General features: G+C 34.5%; 1 protein-coding gene across 1 annotated transcript; it reads left to right on the top strand.

Annotated features, from left to right (window-relative positions):
- The first annotated feature begins 801 nt into the window (after window positions 1-801).
- On the top strand, window positions 802-10,432 carry LOC122008278 (ribonuclease TUDOR 2-like). The gene is made up of 17 exons (XM_042563960.1): window positions 802-967; window positions 1,478-1,648; window positions 3,130-3,204; window positions 3,284-3,397; window positions 3,498-3,602; window positions 4,273-4,479; window positions 4,571-4,786; window positions 4,867-4,974; window positions 6,356-6,526; window positions 6,955-7,152; window positions 7,224-7,568; window positions 7,654-7,884; window positions 7,963-8,151; window positions 8,226-8,303; window positions 8,388-8,582; window positions 9,630-10,010; window positions 10,094-10,432. The coding sequence occupies exons 2-17, from the start codon at window positions 1,493-1,495 to the stop codon at window positions 10,274-10,276; spliced, it is 2,952 nt and encodes a 983-aa protein (XP_042419894.1). The 5' UTR covers window positions 802-967; window positions 1,478-1,492; the 3' UTR covers window positions 10,277-10,432.
- Window positions 10,433-11,244: the final 812 nt, after the last annotated feature.

Here is an 11,244-nt window from a genome sequence, read left to right as displayed (position 1 = left end):
AAGTCAATTTTTTAATGTGCATAAGCTATGATTTATATTTATTGGATAGACAAAGAAAAAAATCGTCTATCTAATATAAAAATATTAAAATTTAACACATTTATAATAAATTAGACATTTAATTTTTGTTGTTTGAAATTAATATTATTTTTTATTGTAATAATGAAAAATAATTATAAATAGACTAATCTTATATGTTTCTATTTTAATTATCTTTAACTTAATATAATTTTAAGTTTTCCTTTTATTTGTCAGATTTTTTTATGTAAGATTATTTTTTTTCGCATTATCCACTTCATTTTTAATTATTGGTTAATTTAACCATTCAATTTTAGTATTACATTAGTAAATTGATCAAAATTATTAGAATAATTTTGATCAAAACTTCTTAAATTAAAATAGTTTGGAACAAAATTTATTATGATACAATTGTATATAGAGTGCCTTTTTAATATTTTGAAAAATAAGATAATCTTTTAATATTAATGAAAATAAGGGAGTTCTTTTGGTTTTCTCCCAATTGCATTTTGCACAATATAATGTAACAAATGATTATATTTGGGTACCAAGTATTTTTTAAAATGCTAAATAATTTTTTAAAAAAATGTGAATTTCAGGATCGTGATCAGCACTCAAATTATTATTTTTTATTAATTTTAGGATCGAATTAACTGTAGATTTAATGGTTATTTGGAAATAAAGATATGCGGATCAAATTTTATTCATCTTAATCTCCAAATTTATTCATCTTAATCTCCGTGGGGGTAGCTGCGTACTTTCGCATATAGGAAGCTGATATAAATCAAATTTCGCGTTACCCCGGTCAGCTTAGGTTGCGGCGTACTTCCGACGAACGAGTTCTTCCCCCTTGCGCCGAATTTGGTGGCGCTAGCGTCAAGTAGTGTCTTTCTCTTCGATAAGGCGCTTCTGATCCGTAGGAGGCTATTCGTCTGTGAGATCAGCTGAGGTCAGGCCTTTCTTCCATAGGTCCATTGCGTTTGAACTAGATCGGGCTTCCCTCTGAGGAAAGATTGTCTTTTCCTCTTTTGATTGAGAAAGGGGTTTTTATTCTGCGGGGATTATGTTTTGGTCGTAGTCGTACGAGGATTCTTGCATTTTCTGATCCGGTTTCTGTGTTTTTAACATTGAGATCTAACATGATTTTCAATCCAATTAATTGTGATGCCTTTGCTGTTCCCTAGATCTGTGAAAGATCGAACCTTTATGCAAGTTTCGTACTTGTTTTAAGTGTTACCCGTTAGAGATATATTTCTGCACGATTGTTATGTTTTCTATATTATTTGTCGACTTTTTCATTACAATTGATCAAGTTTTGATGGATCTATTGGATGATCCTCGCGATTATAAAATAAGTGCACACTCGACTGGACTTATAGTCTACGAATAAACTTTCCAATTCTTATTTTGGGTCATACCTTCACTTTTCTTAATGTGGCGTTTTGTATACTGATTTTAGGCATCAGCTATTGACATGGCATCTGCAACTGCAACTGCAACAGCAGGATGGTTGAGGGGGAAAGTTAAGGCTGTCCCCTCTGGAGACTCCTTGGTTATAATGGGAAATACAAAAGCAGCAATACCTCCTGAAAAAACCATCACTTTATCTTCCCTGATTACTCCTAGACTGGTAACTAAGTGTCACATGGCTGTCACATTATTTGGAATTATCAGTGAACTATGTAAATCTGGCTTTTTTTTTTCAACATTTGAGCAGAACAATGCACTCTTTCTCTCTCGTTTTTCATGAAAAAAGTTTGACTAGAAATGCACCTTCAAAATTCATTATTAGGGCATCTCCAATGTAAGGTTTATGAGAGATTTGTAAAATTCAAAAAGTTGAATAAAAAGTTAAAATCATTGTAGAGGTGAGGTTTGAGGTTTGTAGTTTAAGAGCAGTAGTGAAAATACAAACCTTCTTTTTTGTCTTGAATTTGATGCAATATGCATGAAGCCATGCAATTTATACAATGAATGAGATCATAAAAAAACTCATTTAGAGCTTTAACTATTAGAGATATTTTAATAATCTTTTATATTACTAATATGGCATATTGAAATCATGACAAAAGCTCATTTAGAGCTCTAACCATTAGAGATGCCCTTAGTTCGATGGTGTTTTAGGGCATCTCTAATGCAAGATTTTTGAGAGGTTTGTGAAATCAAAAAATCTGAACAAAAAATCTTGAACCATGGTTAGCACTAGGTTTGAGGTTTTTATTTTAAGAGTAGTAGTGAAATTTCAAAGCTGTTTTTTCTCTTAAAATTAGTAACGTGGGTGGGACCATTTACTAATAAATAATAAATAAAAATGTGTGATTTGATAATGTAGGGTCTACAAAAAAAGTTATAGGGAGGTTTTTTTTATAGCGGAGAGTAGTAGGTTTTTATGTTTTTGATGTGACATATTGGGAACCAACAAAAAGCTCATTTAGAGCTCTAACAATTGGAGATGCCCAACTCCTAACAGTAATAGGTCATGCATGAGTATGTTTTTTTTGGGTGGATGAACTACTTTTCACTTGGAAATTGTTCATTGTCATGTGTGCCTTAGTTTTTCCGAATGCATTATATTCTGACTATTATATTGGGGACCATAAAAAAGCCCATTTAGGGCATCTCCAATGGTTAGAGTTCGACAAAAGCTTTTTTTATGATCCCAATATGCCACATCAACATTCTAAAAACCTATTGAAACATCTCCAATAGTTAGATCTCTAAATGATTTTTGTGTGGTACAATTCATAACATGTAATTGCATGGCTACATGCATATTACATCAATTTCAAGATAAAAAAGCATCTTTGAAATTTCACTACTGCTCTTGAACTATAAACTTCAAACCTTGTATTCACAATGGTTAGAACTTTTTTGTTCAACTTTTTCATTTCACAAACGTCTTCAAAAACCTTGCATTGGAGATGCTCTTAGAGCTCTAACCATTGGAGATGCCCTAACTCCTAATAGTAATAGGTCATGCATGAGTACACTTTTTTCTTCTTTTTCTTGTGTTTAATGGATGAACTACTTTTCACTTGGAAATTGTTCATTGTCATGCGTGCCTTAGTTTTTCCTAATGCATTATATTGTGACTATTATATGATGGATTAGGCTCGTCGCGGTGGTGTTGATGAGCCATTTGCCTGGGAGAGCAGGGAGTTTTTGAGAAAGCTTTGTATTGGGAAGGTCCTTATCTAACTTGTGGATATTTTACATACCATTAGGGAAGGCAACATCCTTCTCACAATCTTGATATTTTTTTTAGGAAGTCACATTCAGGGTGGACTACATTGTTCCTTCAATTGGAAGAGAATTTGGTACTGTTTTTCTTGGAGAGAAGAATGTAGCATACTTAGTTGTTTCTGAAGGATGGGCAAAAGTAAGAATACACAGTGCCTCTTGTTAGTTTTAGTATATTCTCAATAGCTTAGAAAAATGTTTTGATGTTGATATTTGAGCTAAGATTTCTTTATTGTCAGGTAAGAGAGCAAGGCCAACAAAAAGGCGAAGCAAGCCCATACCTTGCAGAATTACAACATTTGGAAGAGCAAGCCAAACAACAGGGCGTTGGGCGCTGGACCAAGGTTAGTACTCTTTCTCTGTTTTATGCCGGTGATGCTTTCAAAATCTTCTCCTGTACAAGGTGATCATCCACATGGTTTTTTCTCTAATCCACAGAAGATGAAGGCCCTTATTATATGTGTTTGTTGTGGATGTTAATGGCTGCCCGATGTATATCAAACTATGATGGGTGGAATTTTTTAGGTTTGCCTACTCTAGGTTAAGATTCCATAATTTTGCATTGCTGTATGTTTTATTTGTGTTAATATCAAGTAATGATCTTGCAACTATAGAGAACTCTGGTTGAACATATGCTAGCTCTTTTTCTAATTCACAGCTAGGCTAGTTAATAAAATTTGCACTTCATAGATCTTGTGGGCTCTTGTGTGATCATCTTTCTTTACCATATGTGTTTTTTTCTTCTATTAATCAGCACTGCCTAACACCCTTGTCTTCACACCCCAATTTCTCTAATTCACTCATTGCCAAGCTACTTATTGAATTGTTTGTTTGATTATCTCAAGAATGAGTACCTCTCATGCTGGGTAACTGCTAAAGGTCAAAACTGGAGGCTTTGATTGTCTTTGTAAACTTAGCTATATTGGAGCTAGGCAATTACATAAACATATGGTTAGAACACTATTGTTCATAAGTCTGGAAGAATCATGCATTTTTTTTGGCTAAATCTTGTAGGATCCTGGTGCTTCAGAGTTAGCTGTGAGAAATTTGCCACCTTCAGCTATTGGTGATCCTAGTAATTTAGATGCAATGGGGTTGCTTGCTGCAAACAAGGGGAAACCTATGCAGGGAATTGTGGAGCAGGTTCGTGATGGAAGCACTGTTCGAGTCTACCTCCTCCCCACATTCCAGTTTGTGCAAGTTTTTGTAGCAGGGATCCAGGTATGCCTTATCTCAAAATGAAAATTATGGCAGAGGAAAATGTATTCTGCTATTTCACTTTGAAATGACAAAATAATGGATCATAAAACAGTCTCCTTCGATGGGAAGAAGGCCTGTTAGTGATGCTATTCCTGAGAATGAAGTTGCAGCAGATGATACTAGTGGAGAAAATGCTGGTGAAACTCGGCCGCCACTAACATCGGCACAGAGGCTTGCTGCATCTCCTGCATCACTTACTGAAGTTGCACCTGATCCATTTGGGAGGGATGCTAAGCACTTTACTGAAACTCGCATCTTAAACAGAGATGTATGTTTGTTTGTAATTTCCAGTTTATGAGCTTCAACATTTGGTTCATTCAGTTAATATTAACCTCCAAACTTCTTTAGGTGAGAATTGTTCTTGAAGGTGTAGATAAATTCAGCAATCTAATTGGCTCAGTTTATTATCCAGATGGTGATACTGCAAAGGACCTTGCACTTGAGCTTGTACAGAATGTATGTATGCTTTTTTATATTTGTACAGCAAACACAGAACTGCTGCTTATTAATATAGATAAGATAGCAATCTGAAGTTAATTTTTCTTCTGTAGTTTCCGCCTCATGGATGAAAATGACCTGATTTTTGAAAATCCATATTCACGTTAGATTTTCTTCGGGAGTTATTATATGGACGATTTTTTTATTTTTTATTTTTGAATCATATTTCCTATCTAGTTGCGCCAAGGTAAAAAAATATCATTTGATGTCATACTTTTGGTCCTTGATCAAAACAATATGGTTTTGGTACCATGTTGTGCCACCTCTCACACTCTTCAACACAAGTTGAAGCGTGTAGAAATGCATTTAGATGAGGTTTATTCCTTAATACTCTTCATTCACATGGTTCATCTACTTTTAATAGTAAAAATGCAACAATTAGATAGTAAAAAAAAAAAGGGTAGCTTGGAGCATGAAGCTCCCGCCAATGCAGACTCGAACCCATGACCAGAAAGTCATATGACAACAACTTTACCATTACGTTAAGACTCCTGTTCAATAATTAGATAGTCAATTGAATTAAAATTTATTCCACTATACTTCACTGATATTTGACACACTTCAGCATATGTAAGTGTGCTGAGATGTATTCAATTTGTTCTCCTATTTAATATTCTTTCATTTAGATTTTCTATTATATTAATAAAATAGTTGAGTTATAAATGATTTTTACTTTAATATATGTTGAGATGAATTAATTTAGGTTTGCACATTACATTGTTTTCATTACATCAATCAGCAAAAAAGTTGCAGGGAAAATATATTTTTATTTCTCATGAACTAAATCTGGTCCAAAAACTTATCACAATAAGTTCTGTTTAATGAATCTGTTCTCGCGAACAATTCTACAAGCCATTTTAAATAATCTGAGTGATCATTCTTAAATATAGCTTTTCCAGTAAATTGCAATTCAACAGGAAATTATATATTCTCAACAACAGGTTGAAGGAGAAAAGTCATACCTAGCACATACGCTTGTTTTATCTTACACTTAAAAAATGGATCTATTTAAGAACACAACAAAAAACTGAAGTTATATGTCCTTTCTACTTCCCTAAATTGCACCTTTTCTATGTATATGTTACTTAAACAAGGTCGATACCTTCTGTGTGATAAGTCTTATTCCTTAACTATGAGTTCAATTGTTTGACTTTCTGCTTTGCTGCGATTATTATTGCTCTTCCAAAGGAAAAAATAAAAAAAGTTTCTTTTGAGATGAGGTAAATGTTTTCTTGTATGAGTTTGGTGAATGTGAATATGGAGTGGTATAAATTTACTTGTAAAATTGAATACGTGAGACAGGTTTCTGTAACAAAATATTGTTTTTTTTTCTCCACAGGGTTTTGCTAAATATGTGGAATGGAGTGCAAACATGATGGAGGATGATGCCAAACGTAGGTTGAAGGCTGCTGAACTTCAAGCTAAGAAGGATCGCCTGAGAATCTGGACAAACTATGTGCCTCCAGCTTCAAATTCAAAAGCCATTCATGACCAAAATTTCACTGGAAAAGTATGTGTTTTTAGCTGGCTTGGCTTCCTTGAAATTGATGCCTTTGCACCCTATAACTTCTGCACTTGAACCCTGGTTTTAAAAAGCTTTAATTGTGGCTGCATATGTTCTGCCTTGACATATGCTGTCTACATGTGAACTTAGAAAAGCCTTATCTTGTTCATTTTGAGTCAATTTAAACTGAAAGTTAAAGCCCTAGACTATCCTTGTCAGCAGCATAAAACTTGTAAGTGTTAACTTAGGTACTTATTTTACAAATGATAATACTTTAGATGTCAATATAAATATTTATTAATATTTTAATGTTTGAGCAGATATGTTTTTGCATACCACAACATGCTTTTCTGCATTGGGCCAATTGCATACCACCAATACATATGTGTTTGAAACCTTGATTTGAACTAAGTTATTGCTTTTTTAATTTTTAGGTTGTAGAGGTTGTAAGTGGTGATTGCGTAGTTGTTGCTGACGATGCTGCTCCATTTGGAAGCCCATTAGCTGAGCGTAGAGTCAATCTCTCAAGCATCAGAGCACCTAAAATGGGGAATCCAAGAAGAGATGAGAAACCAGCACCATATGCCCGTGAGGCTAAAGAATTCTTACGCACCCGTCTTATTGGGAATCAAGTATGGTTCTTGGCTTGATATGTATGATGGAAGTTATGGTTGTGTTATTCTCACAGTTAAATTATTGTCAGGTAAATGTGTCGATGGAATACTCTAGGAAGGTTGGTGCAGCTGATGGATCCAATGGGGCAGTCTCTAATCCAGCTGATTCTAGAGTAATGGATTTTGGGTCAGTTTTCCTTGTGAAGAGTGGAGCTGATGATAACTCTTCTGCCTCAACTAACCAACCTGGAATGAATGTTGCTGAGATGGTTGTCTCTCGAGGCTTTGCCACTGTAGTCAGGCATCGAGATTTTGAAGAAAGGTCAAATCATTATGATGCATTGCTGGCTGCTGAGTCGCGTGCAATTAATTCAAGGAAAGGGATTCATTCTGCAAAAGATTCTCCAGTGATGCACATAACTGATTTAACCACGGTCAGTAGTGGAATCATATATAGTTGATTTTCTCCTGTATGTTTTGCCATGGAACTATAATGAAAGAAAAATGTTATCCACACAGGCATCTATTAAAAAATCACGAGATTTCTTGCCTTTTCTGCAAAGGACTAGGAGGCATACTGCTGTTGTTGAGTATGTCCTTAGTGGTCATCGATTTAAGTTATTGATTCCCAAGGAAACATGTACAATTGCATTCTCATTTTCTGGCGTTCGCTGTCCTGGTCGTGAGGAGTCTTTTTCAGATGATGCAATTGCATTGATGAGAAGAAAAATATTGCAGCGGGATGTTGAGGTAATATTCACTAATTTATTATAATTTTTTGGTAACATTTTTTTTAACACCAAGATGCTTCTTTGTTATACTGGATAGATTGAGATTGAAACTGTCGATCGGACTGGAACATTCTTAGGATCCTTGTGGGAGTCTAGGACCAATATGGCTGTTACTCTTTTGGAAGCTGGATTAGCACGACTTCAAATCTCATTTAGTTCAGACAAGATATCAGATGCTCATCTCTTGGCTCAGGCTGAAGAGTCTGCAAAGCACCAGAAGCTGAAGGTAATAGGATTGATTGTTCTTTTCTTTATTTGAACAACTGATATGGATCATATAAATTTTATTTCCCATTGCAGATTTGGGAGAACTATGATGAAACAAAAGAAGTTTCAAATGTTTCCTCTGCTGAAGCAAAACAGAAAGAAGTGCTCAAGGTGCTCCCAAAAGAAAGTAATTTTTAAATCTTGGTAACTGAATTTCTTAAACATGATCATCTCAAGTTGTCTTTATAACTTTAGGTGGTAGTTACTGAAGTTCTTGGAGGTGGCAAATTTTATGTCCAAACTGTTGCTGATCAGAAGGTGTCTGCCATTCAGCACCAACTTGCTGCTCTAAACATTAAGGAGGCTCCATTAGTTGGCTCTTTTAATCCTTCAAAGGGTGATCTTGTCCTAGCTCAGTTCAGCATCGATAATTCCTGGAACAGAGCCATGGTATATTTTAATTTTTATTTAATTCCATCTTTAATGATTTATGTGAGCCACTTGGTTCATTGCTGCTTGAAGATTTATTTAGTGGAAGTGTATCTTTAATTTTTTTTTTCCAGACTACTTTTTCATTGTTCCTACTTACTAGAACTGGTTTATTACATAACATTTACAAATCACAGAATTTGGACTTTTTAGTTGAAAATCATTATGGAGTGACCTCAGAAATAGTAAAACTTCAAAACAATACTAAATCTTCAGCAATCTTTCTTAGCTTATGCCCGGTAGAAAAGTGCCAATTAACTCTTTCTGTCCAAAATCATTGTCCCTAAAGTCTCAGTTCACACGTTAAATCTCTAATGTGACATGAATATGCTAGAAAATTTCAGTGTCGTACCTGAAGTCAAGCTTATATTATCTGAAATACCACGGCTGAATCAGGCATATTGATGATTAGTCATTGGAATAACTTGTGATATACTTGTGGGACAAGGCAATGAAAGGAAGGACATGATTGGGTTCACTAAACCACTGAGCAGGAACAATGCAGTAACCTCTCCTTTCAGCAATTCTGTAATTAGTTTAAGTTACTCTAACACACTAAAGATTTATTTCAACATCTCGTGTTTGTGTATTAAAGTTATTTGCTAAAGATCCTACATCTAATAAGTTGTTGGTTGATTCAAAAGGATTGGTTTTTAGGTGCCTGTATAGTTTGTAATATATGGGCCAATACCTCTCAGAATAAACCTGAAAAAAGGACAAATAAACAATACCAAAACTTACATATCATTTTCTATTTGATTGCTCGCTCTACCTCTTGCTGTAGTTCTTAAGTATATTGGACGAAAGTGTGCTTTTGTCAATGGTTTATCATACTACTACAATATTAAGTTTTTTGTTCACAGAAACGTGCATCTGGGTCCTGTCTGAATCTGTCAACTGAAATTAATCTTTCTTGCATATTTCCTGATATTTTTTTCTTGGTCTTATTTTTTAAACAATAATATTAAAAAATGTTGATCATATTTTATTTATCTGGCCCATCTCTAGATTGTAAATGGACCACGAGGAGGAGCTGTGCAATCACCAAATGACAAATTTGAAGTTTTCTATATTGATTATGGAAACCAAGAATTTGTTCCATATAGCCGCTTACGTCCTCTTGACCCCTCAGTGTCGGCAGCTCCTGGTTTAGCTCAGCTTTGTAGTCTTGCATACGTAAAAGTGCCTAATTTGGAGGATGATTTTGGTCTAGAAGCTGCAGAGTATTTGAGTGAGTGTACAATGAACAACTCAAAAGAGTTCAGGGCTATGATTGAAGAACGAGATACTTCTGGGGGGAAACCAAGAGGACAAGGAACTGGTAATATATTGATGGTGACTCTCGTTGATGTTGAAGGTGAATTCAGCATCAATGCCGCGATGCTTCAGGTCCAACCGCATCTTTTTTTTTTAAAAGTTACATAGATCTTTTTGCCTGTTGTATGATTCTGATTTCAACTAAATGAGTGCAGGAAGGGCTTGCTAGATTAGAAAGAAAGAAGAGATGGGACACTAGGGAACGCAAGGCAGCTCTTGACAATCTCGAAGAATTCCAAGAGAAAGCGAAAAAAGAAAGGCTGAACATCTGGCAGCATGGTGATGTCGAATCTGATGATGAGGAGCTAGCTCCGCCAAAGAAAACTGCAGGCCGCTGATGAAAACCGTGCTGGTGGTAGAGGTTCAGTCAGGAGATATCATATCATTCGAACATCTACTTCATCTCCTTTTGTGATTTGTTTTTTCTAACTCAAACTTAAGAGGTAGACATTGTTTTTTCATCCTTCAATAAGGCAATGCCCATCCTTAATCTACATTCAGAATCTTTTAGATACGTTGTCGTGATAATGGCATGGCCTCCTAGATGTAGTCGGAACTCAGAGCTTGGTTTTACTTTTAACTACCGGCATTTCTTAAATTATGATGTATTCAAGCAAACTGTCTGTTTTCACTTTGGAGTCGAGATTTATGATGGTAGTCCTCATCCAATTGTTTCTGTCTTCTATTCAACTCTTGTGCTAAATTACACTAATTTAGGGACATCCATTGTTGTTCAGGGAACAAATATTTATTAGCTGTAGTATAAATTAATCATATAAATATGTATTTGTGGTATTGATAATGATATGGTATTATAATTATAAATAAATATCATTATAACAGTTTAATAAAATTAAGATAGCAATAGCTCAAAATCACTTCAAATCAGTCTTTTTAAGCTCAATGATTTTCTCCATATAATAATTTTTAACAAACAAGGAGCTTTGATTCTAATTAATTGCTTACTGTTTGGTGAGAATGTTAAAATAGACTCTCTTTTCCCTCGATCTATGCTCAATTTTTTTTAACATAAAAACAGCATTTAACATAAAATTTCTTTGGAGTTTCAAGGAGTAAGACAAGCAAATATAATTTTATACATTTGAATTTTTATTTTGTGAATAATAAAATTTTTTAAAACAGAAGTAATCTTAATGATCATTAAAGTCATCCATATTTATTAAATAATCCGTGTTAGAGATATTTTCAGTACTCAATTTCTCTTTAAAATTCTTTTGTTTCTTTATGCATTATTTATTGACACTCTTCAATATTAACATAGTATAATGGATACTTCGCCCCCGCA

Source organism: Zingiber officinale, chromosome 8A (assembly GCF_018446385.1).
Source record: "Zingiber officinale cultivar Zhangliang chromosome 8A, Zo_v1.1, whole genome shotgun sequence".
Lineage (NCBI taxonomy): Eukaryota > Viridiplantae > Streptophyta > Magnoliopsida > Zingiberales > Zingiberaceae > Zingiber > Zingiber officinale.
This window is presented reverse-complemented; position numbering and strand designations above follow the sequence as displayed.

Excerpts from the sequence above, each read along its gene's own strand:
- LOC122008278 (XM_042563960.1), top strand. The coding sequence starts at position 1,493 with ATGGCATCTGCAACTGCAACTGCAACAGCAGGATGGTTGAGGGGGAAA. Across the intron at positions 1,649-3,129 it reads CCCTGATTACTCCTAGACTG|GCTCGTCGCGGTGGTGTTGA; the intron begins GTAACTAAGTGT and ends ATGATGGATTAG. Across the intron at positions 7,569-7,653 it reads ACATAACTGATTTAACCACG|GCATCTATTAAAAAATCACG; the intron begins GTCAGTAGTGGA and ends TTATCCACACAG.